General features: G+C 43.8%; 1 protein-coding gene across 2 annotated transcripts in view; it reads right to left on the bottom strand.

Annotated features, from left to right (window-relative positions):
- The window catches only part of LOC143930918 (alpha-2-macroglobulin-like), a 177152-nt gene extending 166858 nt beyond the window's left edge, over positions 1–10294 (bottom strand). For both annotated transcript variants that reach the window (XM_077455604.1, XM_077455605.1), the window contains exons 1-2: positions 10149–10294; positions 2446–2626 (exon numbers count right to left, since the gene is read on the bottom strand). In XM_077455604.1, the coding sequence (XP_077311730.1) occupies positions 2446–2626; positions 10149–10219 (252 nt within the window). In that variant the 5' untranslated portion in view covers positions 10220–10294. The remainder of the gene's footprint in view (positions 1–2445; positions 2627–10148) is intronic.
- Between the last annotated feature and the right edge of the window lie 15275 nt (positions 10295–25569).

Here is a 25569-nt window from a genome sequence, read left to right as displayed (position 1 = left end):
GGGTCACCATGTGACCAACCCATGTGACATAAAGCCATGTGACACCGCCCCATTGTCCCTATATAAGTGGCAGCGGAGCGCGTCCCTGGCATTCCGGCCGGAGAGAGCGTCGAGGCAACATCTCCTGGAGAAGAAGAAGAAGAAGAAGAAGAACGGAAGGCGGCGGCGACGGCGGCAACAGAAGACTGGGCCACCGCCTGTAAAAGAGCTATAAGAAGGCGCGGTGGCCCGGCAGAAGAACCGAAGAGGGGGACAAGACCCCCGAAGTCGGGAGAAGAGGCTGGCGGCAAGGAAGAAAGCCGGACTCCTCCGCTAGCAAAAGAGCTACAAGAAGATAGCGGAGGAGTCCGGCGAGAAGACCCCTGAAGACGGAAGACCCCGGAGCTGTGCAATAAAGTATTTTATCTCGTGTGTTGTGTTTTTTTTGTACTTTTATTTTACAGGTGAATGGGTAGGGGTACATTGTACCCCATACTCATTCACATAGGGTGGGGGGCCGGTATCCGGGGGCCCCCTTATTAAAGGGGGCTCCCGGATTCCGATAAGCCCCCCGCCCGCAGACCCCGACAACCAACGGCCAGGGTTGTCGGGAAGAGGCCCTTGTCCTCATCAACATGGGGACAAGGTGCTTTGGGGTGGGGGGGCCGCGCGGCCCCCCCTTCCCCAAGGCACCCCCCATGTTGAGGGCACGCGGTCTGGTACGGCTCAGGAGGGGGGGCGCTCGCTCGCCCCCCTTTCCTGGCCGGCCGGGTGGCGTGCTCGGACAAGGGTCTGTTGTGGACTTGGGGGGGACCCCCACGCCGATTTTTTTCGGCGTTGGGGTTCCCCTTTAAGTCCATACCAGGCGGCGGGGCCAGCGACGTCTTCGTCGCGGGCCCCGCCTACCTGGATACCCGCTCGAAATGAGCGGACTTTTCTCAGGGCGGGAAAAGTCCGCTCATTTCAAAAGTACGGCGGACTGGCACACACACGGGCGGATTGTCCGCCGAAATGCGAGTTCAGCGGACAGTATTTCCAACATTCCAAAATACTTAGTCCACCAGACTGCACGCTGAAAAAGTCCGCTGAAGCCCACACACGAGCGGACTGTCCGCTGAAATGTGTTTCGACGGACTAAGTAGGCCAGACAGTCCGCCCGTGTGTACGCGGCTATAGAGAGATGGAAATTTGTCAGTCTTTGCTGGACCGGCCAAATTTCGATTCATCTCTGGCAAGGATTAGCCTGTCAGAAATGAGACCCCTTTCACACTGGGGCAGCGGCCGCGTTAGTGCTAAAGCGCTACTCATTTTATCAGCACTTCAGCGCTGTGTATGCAGCCCTTATCGGGCCGATAGCGGGACGTTTTTAACTCTAAAGAAGGGGTTAAAAGCACCTGTGTTGCGGCACTTCTGAAAGCGCTTTTCAGGCCCATTCATTTCAATAGGCAGGGCGTTTTGGGAGCGCTAAATACAGCGCTTCCAAACCGCCTCAATCACTCTGCTTGCAGAACTTTTCCTAACTTCCCACAAGCGCATGGGAGGCAGTTTTCAGGCGCTTTACAGGCACTATTTCTAGAGCCAAAAATGCCTTAAAACTGCCTCAGTGTGAAAGGGGTCTATCTCATGCAGAGGAAGGAGCGATCAGAGAGGAACAACACTTGAGCAAGTACACATTATAGAGGGGTATGCTTTGTTCATTTTTCATGTCAGAGGTTTACAAGCACTATAAAACTTGAGTGCAGAGCCTGGCAGGGAAAAGACTTAAAGAAGACCTCTGGCCAACACCCCCCCACCCCATTTTTGTTTTTTTGCTTTTATTACCCAGCTTACATGGTGGTATCCGCATATTTCAGATACTTACCCCTCCAGTGGATCTAGCTTTGTCCCATTAAGATCCTCTCTCATCCGGCCACAGCTAGGTCCTGTGCTGCCATGTTCAGTCTGACATCATCGAGAGGCCCGCTGGCTCTTCCGGGTTCAGCAGGCAGGCCTCTTGGTGACACATCGATAGGCCCGCCCCTCCTCCTTTGTTTGGATGGACAGCTAAACCTTCTACGATATGCAATGTGCATATCCCAGGCAGCATAATGGGCAGGATGAGCATCAATCGCCTAAAGCAAATGACTCACGTGGGGAGAAGGGCCCAGACTTTGTTTCTAAAGAAAAAGGTAAACAAAGAAACTTCTGCAGGATGGGAGTAGGGGTGCAATAACAGGAACTTGAGGAATAGTGAAGGTCCGCTGTAAGGAAGCCTCTCATTTTCATTTAAGATCGGAGGTATGTACACCTTAGGATCAAAGCAATGGTAAGGCCATGGCCTCCTGAATAAATGAACTTTCCTCCAAAAACCAAAAGGAATGAGCAGAAAAGACAAATTGCCACTGCCCGCCTTTTCGAACATCCAATAAGACATGCACATGTGGTTTACATTATTCTTTTTGCAGGGAATTTTGCAGGGAATTTTACCTGTATTTTGATGCAAGTGAAGGTGGAGTCTTGGAAGGTCTTCTCTGCGAGGGTGGTATTCTTATCTTCCAGATTTAGTAAAATCTCTACTCGGCTCTCTCCCTGAGCTCCCTCCAGTTGTATACAGACCTCTTCAGCTTGGTCAGAGCGCAACTCTGAGGGGAAGATGACTGCATAGTGTCTAAGGAGAACCATAGAAATTAGCTGTCTATATACTGGATACACTGGATTCAAGTTTAACAGCCTTAAAACCCAACTGAGCTTTTCACTATATATCAACATGCAGCCTGGGCATAGCCTAGCTCAGGAACCAAGTGTTTTCTTTCAAACTATGAGGGTTATTTATAAAGCATTTGCATAGCCATTTACCAAAAAACATGCATAAAATGCATATGGGGGACTCCCCCTTGGACCTTTTAAATGGCAGAATAATATGTATAGAAAAAGATCAAAGTTGACCTGGTCGGCCTGTAAAGGTAACAATACCATTGCTATTTAACCTTCTGTGTATAACTTATATAACAGATTACTGCATGCCCTGCCATTTTCTACGCTTGGCTCATTACTATATACTTTTAATTAACTACTACAGATCTATGCTTCCAGAGGAATTTATTTTCTTCCTCTTATGACCATTTTTTCAGTGTAAACTTTATTGCTGTGGGACCTCCCTAGGCGCCTTCTGTGGATACGTTACTGACACTTGAGCCTTTTTGAGACACATCCCACCATCTACACCTTGCGGATGTGAAAATTTAAGCCACCAGCATGTACCGCCGCTCTGTATTGTTTTTATCAATCTTTCTTATTCAATGAATCTAATATGTAAGTACTTTTGGTTTTGTAAAACCACCAACAATAGACAGCATTTTTTTCTCTTTCCTATGTTGTTTTACACATTGAAATGCTACTATCTATCTACATTTAAATTACAGATATGAAAATAACAACCCAATCTTGTTCCATAATAAACCACCCCTGAGGAAGGAAAATGCACAACAATACAACAATTTCCGAAACATGTTGGGTATATGGTTGAACATGTAATCTGCTGACCTCCTTCTGTTTAGGTGGCACTTTAGAATCTATAGGTCTTGGGTTAGCATATGATGTCCTATATGTCAATTCATTGATGTATTGTTACAAAATATTTCTTTGATGAATATGTCTTTATATTTATATATTTTTTTCCTACCTTTATAAATATATAAAATTAATAAAGTTGGCACCATTGTGCCCTTTTACTCAACTTTGATCTTTTTCTATACATATTATTCTGCTATTTAAAAAGTCCAAGGGGGTGTCCCCCATGTGCATTTTATGCATGTTTATTGCTATATCATTTAGGACGTTGGCAGCATAATTAACACAAGATTCAATTCTCAACCACTTATTCTCTTCAATAGCCATTTACCCAGTGAAAGTACATGTGCATTCATTATGTGTGAATTTGACAAATAAACGGAAGTGCTGGGGGGTCCTCTTAATGCGCCTGTAAAGTGGTGCATCTGTAGCATGTATAAAACATGATGCAGCAAAAATGAGATTTCTAAAAAAAAAAAAAAAAAAAAAACGAGTCAAATCACAGTTAAAATGACTCACGGTTACAATTGCCGACATTAGAAAAATAAAGAAAAAAAATGTCGTGATATGGACTGGGGGGAACCCCACGTCAAAGAAAAAAATTGTGTGGGGCCCCCGAAATCCATACCAGACCCTTATCCGGGCATGCAGCCTGGCAGGCTGCATGCCCAGGGGAGGAAGGAGCTGGGGGAGGAAAGAGCCCCCCTGAACCATACCAGGCCACATGCCCTCAACATGGGGGGTGGGTTCTTTTGGGCACCAAAACACCTTGTCACCAGGGCCTAATTCCCACAACTGTGGCTGGTAGCTGTAGGGATCTGCGGGTGGGGGACTTATCGTAATCTGCAAGCCCCTTTAACAAGGGGGTCTCCAGATCCCACCCCCTGCATGTGAATGAGTATCAGGTGCATAGAACCCCTACCCATTCACCAAAAGAAAAAAAAAAAAAAAAGAGTCAAAAAGTCATAAAAACAAGACACAAGTTTTTGACAACCTCTTTATTAAAAAATAAAAAATGTTAAAAAAGTATCTCTCGATGTAAATCCATTGGCAATCACCAACCTAAAATATAAAAGACAAACAAGAATGCTCTGCTTCCTGTGATAGCTTTCCACCGAATGTCAGCTCTGCGTGTTGAAATTTCTTATATAGGTAAGGAGCGGGTCATCTGGCTACGCCACCCGGTGGCACTGTCCCCTTCTAATGTCATGGATGGTGCATGCTGGGACTGTGATGTCACAAGTGGGTGGGGGCCACCAGATGATGTTGCCACACCCCTCACCTATATAAGAACTGTCAAAGCGCAGAGAAGGAATTTGGTAGGAGGCTGTCCCAGGAGGCGGATGGTTTTTGTTTTTTGAAATTTTTTGGGTCAGCTGGTCAGCAGGTGCCATGATTGACAATGGATTTACATCAAGGGGCAATATTTTTTTTTTTTAATGAAGGTTTTTTTTTTTACTGTTTATACACTTTTTTGGTGAATGGGTAGGGGAACTATGTACCCGATACTCATTCACATGGGGGGGCAGGATCTGGATCTTGTTAAAGGGGGCTTTCATATTCCAAATAAGCCCCCCTCCAGAGCCCCCCCTGCCTCAAAGCATCCCACCCCCCATGTTGAGGGCATGTGGCCTGGTGTGGTTCAGGAGGGGCGGCACTCTCTCACCCCCCACCTTTCCTGACCTGTCAGGTTGCATGCCCCTATAACAGTCTGTTTTATTTTTTCATTTTGGTATGGGCCTCCTTTCCAATTCTATACCAAACTGAAGGGCCTGGTATGGACTGGGGAATGGGGGGGTAGGAAACCCATTGACAGCTGATGACTCATAAGTTGTTCAGGACGCCACCATTCCTAGCCCCGCTCCTTAACAACCAACTAACACTGCACCCTGATTGGGCAAAGCTTTACCCAATTAGGGCACAGAATACACTGTGCAGTGTTCATCGGAGTGAAAATCCTGCAAATTCGGGTGTTCGGCCCAACAGGCAAATGTTTGGCTCGAACTCATGTACTTCAACCCCTTCTGAAATTCGGAAATTTGAAATTTGGAAATTCAAAATTCGGAAATTCTAAAATTTGGAAATTCGAAATTTCGTAAATTGAAAAATTTGGAAATTCGGACATTTCGAAAATTAACGAATTTCTCAAAATTCGTTAAAAAACTAATTCAGAACTAAACAAATTGCACATGTCTACCGCACAGAGATACAACTCTCTCAGGGCTTATCTCCTTCTTCCTGCCTACCCTTTAAGTGGTCCCCCAGTAATCATCACTCAAGACCTTTATACCCTGCTGGTAACTTGTGCTTCTTGGCCGCAAGGGGAGCCTCTTTCGGCATCTCGGCCTCGGAAAGGTATATGACAATAATCTTGTAAAGCATGTTGTGGCAATGTATAATAATGTAATCTGATCAAGAGAATGACATATCAAAATTTATTAAGGGATTTTCCGCCATTATTGCTCCCATTACCCAGTTGACAAAACAGTGTGTACGCTTCCACTGGGGGTCAGAAGCCCAGGAGGCCTTTGAGAGACTCAAAAGACTGTTCACCTCTGCCCCCATCCTCAGCCACCCAGATCCTTCCCTACCATATATTCTTGAAGTGGACACTTCCGAAGTAGCTGTGGGGGCAGTTGTGTCCCAGAGGCAAGGCGGCAACTATTTGATGCATCCCGTAGGGTTCTTCTCCCGAAAACTTTCCCCTGCTGAGAAGAACTATGATGTCGGTGACCGTGAATTACTTGCTATCAAATCTGCTTTGGAGGAATGGAGGTACTTGTTGGAATGTGCAGTTCATTCAGTGCTGATCTACACTGACCACAAGAATCTCGAATACCTAGCGTCTTAAGCCCCGACAGGCCCGTTGGGCCCTGTTTTTCTCACGTTTCTGTTTCCACATTACTTACTGTCCCGGATTTAAAAATGTGAAACCAAATGCGATTTGGCGCATGTACGATTGCCCCAAAGACCTTGCTGCTCCGGACACTATACTACCTGCAAGTACCTTTTTACTTTTACGTGCAACCAGACTTGCTGGCACAGATCAGGGAGGCATCCACTAATTCACCTGCACCACCAGAGGTCACACTGATTTCCAGAGGGGGTCTTCTATGGAAGGAGAGAAAAAGTTTTTGTGCCTGAATGCATCCGGATTAGAGTTCTAGCCCTCCTCCATGATCACCCGTTAGCAGGACACTTTGGACCCTGTAAGACCTTGGAATTGGTACAGCGTACCTTCTGGTGGCCCGGCCTGAAGGAATTCTGCAAGAAGTATGTCGACTCCTGTCCTGTGTGCATCCGGAGCAAGGCAACAAGGAATCGGGCCTGGGGACTACTGAAGCCTCTTCCTGCACCTGATCGGCCTTGGTGGATAATCACGATGGACTTTATTGTCAAGCTTCCCTGCTCTGAAGGTTGCACGGCCATTTTTGTGGTCGTAGATAGACTGACTAAGATGGCCCATTTCTTGCCCTTGAAAGGGACTCCATCGGCTCCAGAGACGGCCCGTGTCTTCATAAAGGAGATAGTCAGACTGCATGGAGTACCTGCTAACATCGTGTCTGACAGGGGGGTCCAATTCACCTCCCGGTTCTGGAGGGCCCTGTGTTAGTGTTTGAAGATCGAGCTGACTCTGTCATCTGCCTACCACCCCCAGACCAATGGACAGACTGAGCGTACCAACCAGACCCTCGGAGCAGTACATTAGATGTTTCATGTCCTTTGTCCAGGATGATTGGGTATCTCTGCTGCCCCTTGCAGAGTTTGCCTACAACAACGCTAGTCACTCAGCCACAGGGCAGTCCCTGTTTTTTGCTAATTACGGGTTTCACTTAACCTTTCTGCCTGACTTTCTTCCAGAGTCACCAGTTCCAGCAGTCCAGGACACTGTGACCTTCCTCAGTCATAACAATCGGGTGTTACAAGAGGTGGTATCCAAAGCTCAAGCAGACAGCAAGAAGACCTTCGATCGTAAGAGAAGAGGGGAATTGAACCTGCAGGTCAGAGATCAGGTATGGCTTTCTACGAACAATCTTAAATTAGCCTGTGCTTCTAAGAAACTTGCCCCCAATTTTTTGGACCCTTTCCTGTAAAGAGAAGGATTAATGAGGTGTCGTATGAGTTGGTCTTGCCTGATTCAATGAAAATCCACCCGGTCTTTCATGTGTCCTTGCTGCAGCCCTCGGTGCCCGATCCCTTTCCTGGTAGAAGTTCCAGACCACCTGAACCCGTTTTTATTGATGGTAGCAAAGAGTATGAGGTAGAGGCTATCCTCGAATGTAGAAGGAGACAAGGTCAGAGACAGTTTTTGGTTAAGTGGAAGGGGTACGGTCCAGAAAGTAATTCGTGGGAACCCAATGGCAATTTGCATGCCAACAGACTGGTCCGTGCCTTTTTCTCCGCTCATCCGGAAAAGAGGCACCTAGTGGGCACCCGGAGGCAGGCGTGCGTGTGCACGTTAGCGCCAGTGGCCCTATTTAGAGCAGGCTGCTGCATCTACTCGGTGCTGTTTGTCTGCAGCTCTGTACCCAAACTACCTGCTATCTGCCTGCTGTTGTGATATCTGACCCGGCTCCCGTCTGACCTCGCTGACCTCTCTTGCTCTGACCCCGGCCTGCTTGACCTCGCTTTGGACTGTACCTCCGTTGCCGAACCTCTGCCTGCCTGCACTTCTCTTCTGCCTGCTGTACTTACCTGTCTGCTTATCCATTGGGACCCGGCCTGCCTGACCATTCTTCTGCTGTTCAAATGTGCTGCACCCAGTGATTGCTACCACTGCCTTGCCTGCTGATCAATGCCTGCCTGTCTACCATCTTCTCTGCAGTTTCAGCATCCAGAAGTAACCAACCACTGCTTCAGTCAGACACTCCTACCCCGCTGCGCTCACGGGGCCCACTGTCTCCATTCCAGTGGTCCCTGAACCAGAGCTGTAAGAGAAGTCTTCTTCCATCAAGTCGGGCTCATCACTAGGTACCTAACAGTTTGCTTGTAATTAGTGTGTCTGTATAAAAGGTCAATGAGTTTCTAGACTTCTGACAGACCCTTGCATCTTTCTCCCAGTGCTGCACTGAGATTTCTGGATTCTGAGTCATGGGGAAAGCAAGAGAATTGTCAAAGGATCTGCGGGAAAAGGTAGTTGAACTGCATAAAACAGGAAAGGGATATAGAAAGATATCCAAGGAGCTGAGAATGCCAATCAGCAGTGTTCAAACTCTAATCAAGAAGTGGAAAATGAGGGGTTCTGTTGAAACCAAACCACGGTTTGCTAGACCAACTAAAATTTCAGCCACAAATGCCAGGAAAATTGTTCGAGTTGCAAATAAAAACACACAAATTGCTTTTGGTAAAATACAGGGCTCTCTGAAAACATCTGGTGTGGCTGTTTCAAGATGCACAATAAGGAGACACTTGAAGAAAGATGGGCTGCATGGTCGAGTCACCACAAAGTATCTCGCTTACAATATGCCAAACAGTACAGAGACCTCAAACCTTCTGGCACAAAGTCATTTGGAATGATGAGACCAAAATTTAGCTTTTTGGCCACAACTATAAACACTACATTTGGAGAGGAGTCAACAAGGCCCATGATGAAAGGTACACCATTCCTACTGTGAAACACCGAGGCGGGTCGCTGATGTTTTGGGGTTGTGTGAGATACAAATGCACAGGAAATTTGGTCAAAATTGATGGTAAGATGAATGCAGTATGTTATTAAAAAAATACTGGAGGAACATTTGCATTCATCAGCCAGGAAGCTGCCCATGGGACGTACCTGAACATTCCAACATGACAGTGATCCAAAACACAAGGCCAAGTCGACCTTTCATTGGCTACAGTGAGATAAAGTGAAGGTTCTGCAGTGGCTGCCTCAGTCTCCTGACCTCAGTATCATTGAGCCACTCTGGGGAGATCTCAAACATGCAGTTCATGCAAGACAGCCCAAGAATTTACAGGAACTGGAGGCTTTTTGCCAAGAGGAATGGGCAGCTTTACCATCTGAGAAGATAAAGAGCCTCATCCACAAATTACCGCAAAAGAATTCAAGCTGTCATTGATGTTAAAGGGGGCAATACACAGTATTAAGAACTGGGGTATGTAAACCTTTGATCAGGGACTTTTGGGTAGTTTTGGTTATGATTTAAAAAGAGTAAACACAGTTGTTTGGTTGAATCCATTTATTATCAATCACTAACCATGAGTTAAAGAAAAGGTTTTGTGTTGTCATTCATATTCTCTGAAAAAATGGCCAAGAAAACATACATTTTTCCACGGTATGTAAACTTATGAGCACAACTGTATATAATATTATTATCTACTGTGTACAAGTGATTCCTCCCAAACAAGGTACCTAATATACTCCCTGCCTACATGTTGATCCATTACCTTCAGCCATTGTGTGTTTCTGCCCCAGAGCATCTATGCAAGTCAGAAGACCTGAAGTCTGCTTGGAACACAGAAATACCCGAAGCCATAAACTGCCACGTAAATAGTATTTTTGTTAGAAGAAATTCTGCAAGCAACCCACTGCTCCCAGTTATACAAAGACAAACACAAATACATGCTGGATTTTTTGCCTGCATAAAGACCCAAATGATTAAATTAAACACGAAAGTACTCACAGTTTAGCTTCTAAAGACCAAGGGCAGTACAGAAGGAGCAGACCCACACAGAGCACCCAGGACACCATCATGTAGGAGCTCAGGGCAGAGTGTGGCTCTGTTCTTGGTGTGCAGCTTTTTTAACGGCCTGTACAATTTGTACACACCCCTTTCTTGTCTGGAACAGAGAAGATGGACATTAAGCACAGCAAACATTTATTAAGCAATGGTTGGTTGACACAAGAATTGCACAATATTGCTAATGAGTCAATGCAAAAAAAAAAAATGGTTTAACTTTAGAGGTTGATTTAAAGGGCAAGTTCACTTTTAACCACTTACAGACCGGAAAGAATTAACCCACTTCCCCACCGGGCCATTTTTTGCGATACGGCACTGCGTCGCTTTAACTTACAATTGCGTGGTCATGCGGCATTGTACACAAACATAATGTATGTCCTGTTTTTTCCACAAATAGAGCTTTCTTTTGGTGGTATTTGATCACCTCAAATTGGTGGTTTTAATTTTTTGCGCTATAAACAAAAAAAGACCAACAATTAAAAAAACAAAACAATATTTCTTCATCAGTTTATGCCAATATGTATTCTACATATTTTTGGTAACAATAAATCACAATAAGCTTATATTGATTGGTTTGCACAAAAGTTATAGCGTCTACAAAATAGGGGATATATTTATGCCATTTTTATTATTATTATTTTTTTACTAGTAGTGATCTGCAATTTTAGCAGGACTGCCACATTGCGGTGGACAGATTTGACACTTTTGACACTTTTTTGGGACCATTGACATTTATACAGCGAACATAACTAAAAATAGCCACTGATTACTGTATAAATGTCACTGCAGGAAAAGGGTTGACACTAGGGGGCGATCAAGGGGTTAAGTGTTCCCTAGGGAGGTGTTTCTAACTGTGGGGGATGGGACTGAATGGAGGAGGAGAGAGATTGATGTTCCTGATCACTAGGAACTGCAGATCTTTCTCTACTTCCCTGTCAGAATGGGGATCTGTTTGTTTACATACATAGATCCCCATTCTGGCTCTCTGGGACGCCTGCCTTTACACGCACATGAAATTTAACAGTTTTCTAGTCTTCATCCGTAGGGTTCAATATGGAGTTGGCCCACCCTTTGCAGCTATAACGGCTGTCCACAAGGTTTAGGAATGTGTCTATGGGAATGCTTGATCATTCTTGCAGACCTTGATGTCTGCACTGGTGCACAGTCATGTTGGAACAGGAAGGGGTCATCCCCAGACTGTTCCCACAAAGTTGGGAGCATGAAATGGTCCAAAATGTCTTGGTATGCTGACACCTTGTAGTAAAACAACCCCACACCATACCCCCCCCCCCCCCACCAAATGATTTGGACCAGTGCACAAAGCAAGGTCCATAAATAAATGGATGAGCTAATTTTGAGTGAGTAGCTTCTATGGAGTAGGGCTAAAGACCCAATGAGACATTATAACCATACAGGTTATGGTGTGATATGATATGATTAAAGAATTTAAAAAGCCCTCACTCAAATCAGTAGAGCGAGGACTTTTTGATTGCTTGAGTTCCTTCTCAATCAAAAAAAATAAAATATGATAATACTACCTTTTAGGCTGAAATTGTTTGCAGGGGTTGAACACACCTGTGGCGGCAAGCCATCAAAAACTTGTAATAGGTCATTACTCCATACAATAGGAACTCAGTGTATGTCCCAAGTCTGTGACTGAAGTAAAGAATAGACATGTGCATTCATTTTCGTCCGAATGCATTTTCGTCCGAATTTCAGCTATTTTCGTTTTCGTTTTGACAAACGATAACGAAAGCACAAAGTCCGAAAAACGAAAGATCCGACATAAATAAATGCTTTATTTTCGTTTTCATTGTTACAACAGTTCGATATAGAATAGGAGATTCGACATGACTCTGACAATAACAAGCTGTCTATAGAACCTGTGGTCGAATGTGCCTAACCTTACCTCTATTAGTCCAAGATTATATAGAGAAAATATCCGACAGAGAAAAAAGATTTGGCAGAGAGAAAAGATTCTGCAAGTTACTGTCCTAAAAAGTGTTTGGGGACCCGGGTCCTGCCCCAGGGGACATGTATCAATGCAAAAAAAAGTTTTAAAAACGGCCGTTTTTTCGGGAGCAGTGATTTTAATAATGATTAACGTGAAACAATAAAAGTGTAATATTCCTTTAAATTTCGTAGGGGGGGTTGTCTATAGTATGCCTGTGAAGGGGCGCATGTTTCCAGTGCTTAGAATTGTCCCTGCACAAAGTGTCATTTATGCAGGAAAAAAAGTCCTTTAAAATCACTCGCAGCTATAATGAATTGTCGGCTCCGTAATACAGAGAACACTCATTGAAAGTCATTGATAAAAAAATAAATAAATAAATAAATAAAAAAGCGTGGGGGTCCCCCAAATTCAATTACCAGGCCCTTCAGGTCTGGTATGGATATTAAGGGGAACCCTGCCTCAAATTTAAGAAAAAATTTGACGTGGGGTTCCCCCTAAATATCCATAACCAGACCCTTCAGGTCTGGTATGGATATTAAGGGGAACCCCGCATCAAATTTAAAAAAAAATTGACGTGGGGTTCCCCCTAAAAATCCATACCAGACCCTTTATCCGAGCACGCAACCTGGCAGGCTGCAGGAAAAGAGGGGGGGACGAGAGAGCGGCCCCCCTCCCTCCTGAACCGTACCAGGCCACATGCCCTCAACATTGGGAGGATGCTTTGGGGGTCTGTGACCCCTCAAAGCACCTTGTCCCCATGTTGATGAGGACAAGGGCCTCATCCCCACAACCCTGGCCGGTGGTTGTGGAGGTCTGCTGGCGGGGGGCTTATCAGAATCTGGAAGCCCCCTTTAACAAGGGGACCCCCAGATCCCGCCCCCCCCCTGTTTGAAATGGTAAGGGGGTACAAAAGTACCCCTACCATTTCACAAAGAAAGTGTAAAAAATGGTTAAATAAAACAAACACACTTTTGAAAAATTCCTTTATTAAAAATAAAAAAATAAAAAAAAGATTCCAGCGGTGCTAATCCACTCTTGCTATCCAGCGACAGACGGTCATCTCTCCAGCGATGTCTCATGTCATCCAGCGCAGCGAATACATCCTTCTTCTGTCTCCTCCACGGAGACACTGCAGGCATTCCGGCGGCTGACGTTTCTTATATACGGAGGGCGGGGCCACCCGTCACCTGACCCCGCCCCCTCTGACGCAAGGGGAAACCCGGGGTTCCCTGTGACGTAGGGGTGACCCGCACCCCTCTGATGTAACACAGGCAGGTTTCCGTTACATCAGAGGGGGGCGGGGTCACCCATACGTCACGGGGAACCCCGGGTTTCCCCTTGCGTCGGAGGGGGGCGGGGTCAGGTGACGGGTGGCCCCGCCCTCCGTATATAAGAAACGTCAGCCGCCGGAATCCTTGCAGTGTCTCCGTGGAGGAGACAGAAGAAGGATGGAGGATCGCTGCGCTGGATGAGATGAGACATCGCTGGAGAGATGATCGTTCGTCGCTGGATAGCAAGAGTGGATTACCGCCGCTGGAATCTTTTTTTTATTTTTTTATTTTTAATAAAGGAATTTTTCAAAAGTGTGTTTGTTTTATTTAACCATTTTTTACACTTTCTTTGTGAAATGGTAGGGGTACTTTTGTACCCCCTTACCATTTCAAACAGGGGGGGGGCCGGGATCTGGGGGTCCCCTTGTTAAAGGGGGCTTCCAGATTCTGATAAGCCCCCCGCCCGCAGACCTCCACAACCACCGGCCAGGGTTGTGGGGATGAGGCCCTTGTCCTCATCAACATGGGGACAAGGTGCTTTGAGGGGTCACGGACCCCCAAAGCATCCTCCCAATGTTGAGGGCATGTGGCCTGGTACGGTTCAGGAGGGAGGGGGGGCCGCTCTCTCGTCCCCCCCCCTCTTTTCCTGCGGCCTGCCAGGTTGCGTGCTCGGATAAAGGGTCTGGTATGGATTTTTAGGGGGAACCCCACGTCAATTTTTTTTTAAATTTGACGCGGGGTTCCCCTTAATATCCATACCAGACCTGAAGGGTCTGGTTATGGATATTTAGGGGGAACCCCACGTCAAATTTTTTCTTAAATTTGAGGCAGGGTTCCCCTTAATATCCATACCAGACCTGAAGGGCCTGGTAATTGAATTTGGGGGACCCCCACGCTTTTTTATTTATTTATTTATTTATTTTTTTATCAATGACTTTCAATGAGTGTTCTCTGTATTACGGAGCCGACAATTCATAATAGCTGCGAGTGATTTTAAAGGACTTTTTTTCCTGCATAAATGACACTTTGTGCAGGGACAATTCTAAGCACGGGAAACATGCGCCCCTTCACAGGCATACTATAGACAACCCCCCCTACGAAATTTAAAGGAATATTACACTTTTATTGTTTCACTTTAATCATTATTAAAATCACTGCTCCCGAAAAAACGGCCGTTTTTAAAACTTTTTTTTGCATTGATACATGTCCCCTGGGGCAGGACCCGGGTCCCCAAACACTTTTTAGGACAGTAACTTGCAAATTAGCCTTTAAAATTAGCACTTTAGATTTTGAACGTTGGAGTCCCATAGACTTTAATAGGGTTCTAAAGTATGCTATATAGTTAGCTCCGTCGAATCTTCTTTATACATTCGACAGACACCATAAGCCTTCCAAGACAGATTCGACCGTAATTCATGTGGATTTTCGGACGAATGCAATTTTTGAACGAAAAACGAAATAAATAAAAACGAATTTCGGGAGTAACTAAATAAATTAAGTTTTCGGACGAAAACGAAATTCCGAAACGAAATATTTTACTCTGCACATGTCTAGTAAAGAATGTGAAGGCATGACCAGTTGTGAAGACCAGTTGTGAAGAAAATTTCAGCCTGGAGGATGTAAACAGCAATGTAGACTCCAGCTTGTTTTTTTTATTTTTTTATTCTATATTTTAATTTTTCATTAATTTTTTTATACATATAGACAGACAAACACAATACAGTGGCATGTGTATCACAGAAAATATCTTAACATAGATCGATTCTGTTTTTTGGCAGAAATATATATGGTCTTAAAAAATTCACATTTTCTCTAGTTTATCCATTCTGACATTCATATACATTTTCCCTTTGCATCTCACTTATGCACAGGTATGGTTTATTAGATATATAAACACACAAAAAAAAAAACACAAAAAAACATTAAATTCTCTCTTTCCCTTCCCCCCTTAAATCATCCCGCCTGCTCCCCCTCCAAGTACACAGCCATATTCCCCGGTGCAGAAAAACAGGGACCATTGTATCCATTTTTTTATTGAATTTATCCTCTTTACCTTGCGTAGTTGCGATACCTTTTTCCATAGCATACATGTTAGCTATTTTTTTAAGCCACAGCAAGATCAAGGGGGGTGATTCCCGCTTCCATAGGGTCGGAACACAGTCCTTTGCCATATTCAAAAGATGAGCGACCAATGAGTTTCTGTATTTACACTTTGAAAGTGTCATTGTAATGCAATAGAGTTTGTCTGTCAGCTTACCTCTCACCATGTGTTCATCTCTAGAGACCAGCCACTCTCACCTGACTGCTTTTATAATCTCTCCTCTAAGCCTGGCTCCATCTCAGCTCCTATCAGAGAACTCTATATTAACCTGTGCACTGCAGGCCAGCCGCGCTGATCAACATTGTGTGTTTGGCTTCCTGTTTCCTGCTTGCTGTGTGCTCTTTGTTTGTTTCTGTTACCAACCTCTGCCACAGATTCAGTGGTTGATTAAACAGCAAACTTATTTCTGCCCTAGTCTCCAACCTTGATTCTTCAAGGAAGTCGCCTAGTCAAAATTTACCACGACTCAGAATTTGTTTAAAGACGCTATCTGTATAGCCTGGGGGGAATGACGGGTTTCTGAAAACTGGGTAAAACCGAGTGATTTCCCCATTTGACTTTGAAAAAAAAAATGCCTTTATTGAATTACTCTTAGGGCTGCCCCTATAAGGGGATGATGTCTTAAGGTTCCCAGTGCTCTTGGCTGTAGCTATGGAAAACACCGGAGTGTGGATCTCAGTACATGATTGTTCAATCGCTACCCAGGCTTTATGTCCTTAGTTTCTACACCAAGCTAGTACCCCAGCGAGGTGTACTGCCTTGTAGTATCTTACGATCTTACGATTCTCCGATCTGGGAAAGCCATACCTCCCTGGGTTTTTGGCATAGCCAAATAGTGGAAGGATAAACATGGATGCTTTTTTTCCCAAATAATTCTAATAAAAGCATGTAGTAATTAAAAAAAAAAAAAAGAATCTGGAATGACTATTGGTAGAGTCTGAAAAAGGCACAATAGTCTTGGTAGAATGTTGATTCTAAGAATATCATTCCTGCCCATCTATGTATAGGTACCTTTATTCCATCTTTCCAGATCGGAAGTGAGTTCCCACAATAGCGGTGGGAAATTAACTTGAAAATGTTATCTATTGAGGAAATCAATTTGACTCCTAGATATGCCAGGAATGAAGATACCCATGGAAAAGAAAGCGATAATTGAAGAGCCTGCACTCGTGCAGTTGGCAGCGTAATATTAAGTAGTTACGATTTTTGAATGTTAATTTTAAAATTCAAAAGTGAGATATAACGGTCAAACTCACTTAATAAGTTTAGTAACGTGGTTTCTGGTGATGTAATAATGAACAATATATCATTTGCAAAGGCCGCAATTTTATGATCCAACTTATCGATCAGACAACCTTGAATATCAGTACTTCCTCGAACGTGTAACAAAAATGGTTCAAGGGTTAGTATAAAAATCAATGGGGATAAAGAACAACCTTGTCTTGTACCATTGCTCATATTAAAATATGAAGCGTTCACCTCATTGATTCTCACCGCAGCAGATGGAGCCGAATATACATCCATTTACTAAACGCCTTCCCTTTGCCGATATGGATCAACGCCTCCTTCAAAAATATCCAATCCACCCTGTCGAATGCCTTTTCTGCATCAGAGGATAGCAAGCACAATGGTATTTTATGAGAATGAGCCAAGTTAATAATATCTAAGGCTCTAGTAGTGTTATCCTTTGCCTCCTTGGTAAGCATAAAGCCTCCCTGATCAGGGTGGATGACAATTTGAAGCAGAGGTTGTATCCGTGTAAACATTTTTAGATCAACGTTCAATAATGAGATAGGTCGGTAATTCTTACATTGGGCATGGTCTCTACCCTCCCTGGGAATGACTGTAATATGTGCCCTAAGAGTGTCTATCGGTATAGGCCGATCTTAGAAGGGAATTTAATGCTTTTATAAATCTGGAACTTAAAGTGGAAGCAAATGCCTTATAATAAGCTATCATATACCCATCTGGGCCTGGAGCTTTATGGGGCTTAAGCATCTTAATCGCCCTCATATATTCAACAATTAAGATCGATGCGTTTAGTGATTCAGATGCATTGTCAGGTATTGACAGTAATCCTGAAGAGGAGAGATAGTCCCAAATTAATTGTTGCTTTTGTACCACCTGCTCGGTCGGGAAGTTGGTCTGCAGATTGTAGAGAGACAGATAATATTCTCGAAAACATAGTTATAAACATGGATATATGGAACATAGTTTCTCTGGGAAATTTCCCTAAGTGAATGGGCGAACAATTTACCTGATTTATTCCCTTGTTCATAGTCTATATTCCTAGCCCTCAATATCTGTATATTAGCCTTGTGTCTCAACAGAGGATAGTTTTTCTCGCTCTAACCTGAGGTCTATTGCTACTGACTGTGAAAGTGATTTTCTGTGCTTAGTTTCCAAGTTCGCAACCAGATTTAGTTGGGCTTGAAACGTAGCTTAGCTATTTTTGCGCAGTTCAGTCGCCTTTTTAATCAGCAGACCTCTCCTAACACATTTGTGCTTTTCCCATATTGTAAATGGGGAGACTTCATCTGTATCATTATAATTAAAGATTCTGGTCAATTCACTAGAGAGGTCATTTCGAAGTGGGCCTTCCTGTATCAGCGATTCATTAAGTTTCCATGACCAAGATCTGTTAACTGACTTGACCAACTGAAGATCTATAAAGGCTGGAGCATGGTCAGACACCATCTATATTCCAATTGAGGAGTTCACTACCGCTGGTAGAAAAGATTGAGGTACCAGTACATAGTCAATTTGAGAATAAATGTTGTGTGGTACCGAATAAAAAGCGTAAAATCGCTCAGCTGGATGCTGGACTCTCAAAATGTCTACTAATCGAACGGTTTGGAGGGCTTTTTTTTATTTGTCTAAGGTATTGGTATGATAGATGTGAGGCGGATTTGGAGACATCTAATAATGGCTCGAGAGCCACATTAAGATCTCCACCCAGTATCACTCCCCCCTACATACAGCCTTGTAAAGCATTAAGGATTGCTCCCAGACAACTCAATTAAGCATGATTCAGTAAATAAATTGACCCTAAGGTAACTCGATGGGCAGGCAAAATCTCCCTTAAGAAACAGATAGCGTCCCTATTGATCACTCATCTGATCAACACAGGACCGTCCCAGAAAGCAGGACACTCACCACCCTTGTCAGGGGCTGTACTATGGAATACATGTGGATACCAATCATCCTGAAATTTTGGTATCTCCCCTGATTGAAAATGGGTTTCTTCTATAAATGCAACTTGTGTACGCATGCGCCCATAAAACTATTGTACGCTTCTCCGGTATGTTCAATCCGTTGACATTTAAGGATAAAATAGCGTATGTTGGTCGTAATAAGACCTGGGATTTATTACCTGTGCACCAACAGAGCGGGAACAGACATGCAGGGAGAGAAAAAAAGAGAGAAAAGATCCCCAAAAGGATACGCAGCAATTAACTAATAGGGCTCTTATTGAGCCTGCACACCCATGCGCATGCGGTCCCCTCCCAGAATGGTCTAGGAAGGGAGAGTACTGGGAGGCATAAAACCTATGTAAGGGGAACTAGAAACGCAACAGCAGGGAAGGATTCACTCAGATTGCATTACACAACAACAAAGCCAATCCTTTGTCTTAATGACTACAACTTGGAGTGAGTGCCAAACACATATTTTAACATGAGACCAAAAATTGGGCCTCATTTACTTCCCAGTTTTTCATACCCTCCTTACCCTCTCTTCTATCCTTATATTTGAATAAAGTATTTTGTCCACCATCTCAAGAGAGATAAAAAAAAAAGAAAAGTTTTCTTATATGTATATAATATGTAAATGTGTTATATGTATATAAACTCACATCAAGTCCTAATGTATGCAGACCTTATAATCCATTTGCATCTTCTATTGTTGCCTATGTTGTATTTTGAGAACATAGTCATATCATAATTGTTTTAAATCTATAGGCAGATGCTACTATATTATTTTCCTGGTCATTCCCAGTTTGATATCCCGCCCCCCATAATGTCCACACCACTGATTCTCCTAGTGGCCACTATTTAACCACTTAAGCCCCAGACCAATTTGCAGCCAAAGGACCAGGCCCCTTTTTGCAATTCAGCACTGTGTCGATTTAACTGACAATTGCAAAGTCATGCGACGTGCAAACAAAATTGGTGTCCTTTTTTTCCAACAAATAGAGCTTTCTTTTGGTGGTATTTGATCACCTCTGCGGTTTTTATTTTTTGCGCTATAAACAAAAATAGAGCAACAATTTTGAAAAAAATGCAATATTTTTACTTTTTGCTATAATAAATATCCCCAAAAAATATATAAACTTTTTTTTCCTCAGTTTAGTCTGATACGTATTCTTCTACATACAGTAGGTGACCGCGATATTGTGTCAATCTCGCCGCTTCTATCGGCGAGATTGACACCCTACGAGCCCCGTCACGGGAGCCAGTGCCGAGCTGGCTCGCATCAAGAAAGGAAAAATGTTTCTTTTCCTTTCCCAATAAGCGACGAGCATCGCTGGCCGGGTTCACACTGGTGCGAGGATCCGAATTGGATTCCCGCCAATACCAGGCACTGTGTTTTGTATGAATCCTAAGGGAGAACTCCACGCCAAATTTAAAAAAAAAAAAAAAAAAACGGCATGGGTTCCCCCTTGGGAGGCATACCAGGTCGTTAGGTCCGGTAGGGATTTTAAGGGGAAACCCCTACGCCGAAAAAAAAACGGCATTGGGCATTAGGCATTTGCCATTAATCATTAGGCATTAAATGATCCGAGAGGAACTCCAGCTGATGCTCTCACTCTCTCACTCCGCCATCACGCAGCCACAGCCATCCCCCCCCCTCGTCTGCTAGAGATATGCCTGTCTGTTAGCTCCAGCTATTTATTGTAGGTCCCAGCAATCAGTTTGAAAGCCTGGTCCTACTCTATGATCAGGAACATCGGCAGCAGCTTATATGTGAATAAAACTTGCAAACTTGTTTGTGGAGTTTATTTATAATTATATTATAATTATATTGTTACAATGTATTGTGTGCTTACGGTATGTGCAGAACAAAAATGTATTCACATCTGCGGGTAACGTCAATGGTTAAAAAAAATAAAAATAAATAAAAACACAAGGCATGAAGCCAATTTTAATGTTCTCTATAAAAACCAGGTAAATTTCTTTTCCAACCATTTGGCAGTTTCGAAACAGCAGTAGATGGTTTCTTATTGCTTACTATGCGATATTTGACTTTACTGTAAACCATTACTCAATCCTTTGGGTTTTAACAAACAGTGGCTGGTGCAGTAAGTCGAATAAACAAGTTTTTATCTATTTAATAAAATAACTATTTCCAAACGAACACCAACACAGGTTATTACCCAACCAATGTTACAAAATAGTAAATGAATAATAATCATACAAAAGTACTAGATTCCTGGTGATATTAGATCTTGCATCATTGTTTTTACCAAGATAGCTCTCAACAATTTTTATTTATGTATTTATTTTTTAATCCTGTTATCTTGCACATTACACTCCCTTTCTGTCTCCATGTCCGCATCATTGCTTGACTTGGCTGCCGCTGTATACCATGTAGATTAATATATACTCACATGCATAGTTTGCTATTCTAGTAGTTACCCGATTACCTAGATGTATATATACTTTGTTACAGCTTGCAATCATGTTGGACATTGAGGGACATGAAGGGATACACTTTTTTTCTCCCATATCATGCTTGCCCTCCATCTGCTCCTCCAATGGGCATCTGCCGGTTTCATTCCTTCAGCTCCCGGTCTAGACGTATCCTGCCACCATCCTTTGGGAAACCAGCTTTTGGGATTCGGGCTTAGCCAATCTGTAAGTATGGCATTTCCAAGTGCAAGGCTCCCCACTATTTGTCAAATGGCATCCACCATCGTGATATACATTTATAATTGACTTTTCATTTTCTAGATACACTGTATATGTATGTATATATGTATCTACTCCTGAAGAAGCGAGCAGTGGCTCACGAAACGCGCCGAGTTTTAAGATGCTGTATTATTGATGTATTATTTAATATCAATTATTGCAACCTGTGCCAATGTTTTTTTTAGCATTTTTGTGCAACAATGTGGACTACAATTGCAAAGTAGAGTGATCCTCTTGTATTTCTATGCATTGCATGTCCCTCTAATGCCCAGTTTTACTAACTGACATCATATTTGTGAGCCAAACTAAAGGGATTGTGTGATGAGTAGTTTCTGAGAATGGTAATTGCTCTGCATGACTATATACTTGGACTACATATCCCAGAGATCTTAGCTATCATCCGAGAGATTGCTGGGAGGAGCTATAAAAGAATCCAGAGACCTGCCCCACGCTCTCTTCCTCCTGGGCTTGATGCAAGACAGACCTCTCCCTGTATGGGGAGAGAGAGGTCGTGGCCTACCACGCGGTGCACAACATTCCAAGGGCCTAGCACTGCTTGCTGTTCGTCAGACATCCATCCAGCACCACCTTGGTCACCCGACAACATGTACTTCGAGTTTCGCATTGGGAGATCATCACAGCAGATCCTCTGTATGAGTGTCACTCCGAGAGCTGCTGTCCAGAAGGCATTGAATTGGCCTGGTCGTTGGTGAGGGGGCAAACGCCCACCTTTGCAAATCTTTCCTCATTGCTTCATTGGGACACTGTGTACAGACAGCTTTACATTGGGAATACTTTACTGATCTTATCTTTCAACACTATACATAGAAATCTTTAGCTTCTCCCATTCCAAGTTAATCAGCTCCGACTGCTGGTGAATACCATCAGGCCTAAAACGGGCACACTGCTGTCATTACTGCTGCAAGGGTCCTTAACGCATTTCTATTAAGCCTCTAATTAGGATTAAAGGTTTATAGGCCACCCCGGGGTTTCCTCTTTAGAAGTTTGTTAGTATAAATACTTAACCTTTGCTTATCCTTTCATGTTTAAGTAGTATTCTACTGTATATGTGTGTATATAATATACGGTTATCTACAAATTATCTTGACTTGTGTAACTCAGCAGATCTATTGCCTCCTCTTTGTGACAATATCCTCTTTTAATTGTTCCAGTAAAAATTATTAGAACATAAACGCACTGAGTTGTTTGACTTATTACTTTAAGGTGGTGCAAAGATGTCTGAACCAGTGTCAGGTGGGTTGGAATGTTCACAGGTCATGGCGGTGCAGATGAGCAGGTTGATCCAAGCAACCTCCTAGGGGGGTCATGCAACATTTGTATCATGCTGTTACCAAACTGGTGTAGTACCTATGTATTTGTCCTATATTTTTGCCTTTTATGAGTTAATTGATAATGGCTCCCCTTTTTGACCTTTTGGGTTGGATACCTCAAAGTATTAGACAGATGCATACTTACAGACATCTACGTATATGTGTGTGTGTGTATAATATATATATATATATATATATATATATGCACAGTAGGTCCTTTTCTTATTTAACAAGCTTGGAAGCGTGGCCAGGCCATTCCCCGTTATTGGATGGCTCCTACTCCCACCCTTTTTTTTTCTCCCAATAATTTCAATTTTCTCCCCCCTCCCGGAATTTGTTGGAGAAGAAGGCGTTGATAGCAAATATTGCATCACATTATAATTGTATGTTGATAGTTGATGCATGACATGACGAAATGCTTAGGTTTGGAGTCTAGCCTTAACCACTTCGCGCCCGCTCTATAGCCAAAAGACGGCTACAGAGCGGACGCTAACTGCCGGGAGGGCGTCCCTGGACATCCTCCTGTTAACTTCCCCAATGCGCATCGGGGAAGATCTGTGTTTGCCGTGTCCCTCGGACACAGCCAATCACAGATTGTGCTAAATGTTCAATCACAGCAGACATTTAGCACTCGATCGGCCTGTCCAATGAGCGGTGATCTCATATGTAAATATATGAGATCATCTCTCATCGCCGGCTCCCCTCCTCACACAGAGACAGCGTGTGAGAAGGGAGAGCTTCTGTGCTGCAGCGTCAGTGACAGTGAGTGTAACACACACACACACACCTGTCCCCAGTGCCATATGTTCCCTGTGCCACCTATCAGTGCCATCTGTCCCCAGTGCCATCTGTCCGTGCCATTTGTCCCCAGTGCCACCTGTCCGTGCCATGTGTCTCCAGTGCCACATATCAATGCCACCTGTCCCTAGTGCCACGTCATCATTGCCACCTGTCATCAGTGCCACGTATTGGTGCCATCTGTCATCAGTGCCACATGTCATCAGTGCCACATATTAGTTCCATCTGTCATTGGTGTCAAGTGTCATCAGTGCCACGTATTAGTGCCATCTGTCATCAGTGTCACGTGCCATCTGTGCCACCTATCAGTGCCATCTGGCATCAGTGCCACGTCAGTGTGACGTGTCATTGTCCTGGTGCTCCAGGGCCTTCAAAAGTGTAATAGGTAGTCAACAATTTAGATGTGTAATTTATGCTCCTAGAACACGTGACGGCGCTCCCTGCATGTTGGGCCTCTCTATGTGGCCAGGCTGTGGAAAACTGTGGTATCGTAATACTCAGGAGGAGTAGCAGAATGTATTTTGGGGCATTATTTGTGGTATACACATGCCATGTGAGAGAAATAACCTATTACAGTGACAGTTTTGTGGGGAAAAAAAATCTTCATTTTACAAAGAATTGTGGGAAAAATGACAACATCAAAAACCTCACCATTCCTCTTACTAAATACCTTGGAATGTCTACTTTCCAAAAAGGGGTCATTTGGGGGCTATTTGTACTTTCCTGGCTTGTTGTGGTCACAAAAAATGAGATCGACCACCAGTACATCAGATGTGATCAATTTTTTATGATTCGCACCACAGCTTGTAGACTCTCTAACTTTCACAAAGACCAAATAATATTCACTAATTTGGGTTATTTTTACCAAAGATATGTAGCAGTATAAATTGTGGCCAAAATTTATGAAGAAAAATTAATAATTTGCATAATTTTATCACAGAAACAAAGAAAAATTTGTTTTTTTTTCAAAAATGTTAGATCTTTTTTCATTTAGAGCAGAAAAAGAAAACAGAGGTGATCAAATACCACCAAAAGAAAGCTCTATTTGTGGGGGAAAAAAAAAAGGAGAAAAAATTCATTTGGGTACAGTGTTGCATGACTGAGTAATTGTCATTCAAAGTGTGAGAGCACCGAAAGCTGAAAATTGGTCTGGGCAGGAGGGGGGTTTAAGTGCCCAGTAGGCAAGTGGTTAAATAGAGTTAACAATAATAAATAGAACTGTTGATGTTATAACGGACAAATTTTCCAGCAATAATAGAGATGTATTAAAAAATAAAAAATAAATAAAAGCAACATTAACAGCATATGGACAGCTTTACTGGTAATGTGACATCCTCCTTGCTCACTCCAGGCATCTAAACAGCCTACAAAGAAACTCATGAACCCTAGCTGGCTAACTTATGCCTCGTACGCACAATCAAACAATCCGGTGGAAAAGTCCGGCGGACAATCCCGCCATGTGTGGGCTCCGGAGGACTTTTTTTACCCAAAAGTCTGGCGGACTAAGAAAGTATTTTTGCACTCCAATCTGTCCGCCGCACTCGCATCTCGGCGTAAAATCCGTCCGTGTGTGTGCCAGTCTTGAAATGAACGGACTTTTCACGCCCGGAGAAAAGTCCGCTCATTTTGAGCTTGTCTCCAGGTAGCCGGGGCCAGCGAAGGAGGCGTCGCTAGCCCCATCACCGCGAAAGGACTTAAAGGGGAATCCGTACACTGAAAAATCGACATGGCCCCCCCCCCAGGTCCATATCAGACCCTTATCCGAGCACGCTACCCGGCCGGCCAGGAAAGGAAGTGGGGACGAGCGAGCGCCCCCCCCTTGAGCCGTACCAGGCCGCGTGCCCTCAACATGGGGGGGTGCCTTGGGGAAGGGGGGCCCCCCCAACCCAAAGCACCTTGTCCCCATGTTGATGATGACAAGGGCCTCTTCCCGACAACCCTGGCCGTTGGTTGTGGGGGTCTGCGGGCGGAAGGGGGGCTTATCGGAATCCAGGAGCCCC

Source organism: Lithobates pipiens, unplaced genomic scaffold (assembly GCF_037356315.1).
Source record: "Lithobates pipiens isolate NorthernLeopardFrog02 unplaced genomic scaffold, aLitPip1_a1.2 Scaffold_25, whole genome shotgun sequence".
Lineage (NCBI taxonomy): Eukaryota > Metazoa > Chordata > Amphibia > Anura > Ranidae > Lithobates > Lithobates pipiens.
Note: the sequence above shows the minus strand (reverse complement) of the source record. Positions and strands in the feature narration are given on the sequence as shown.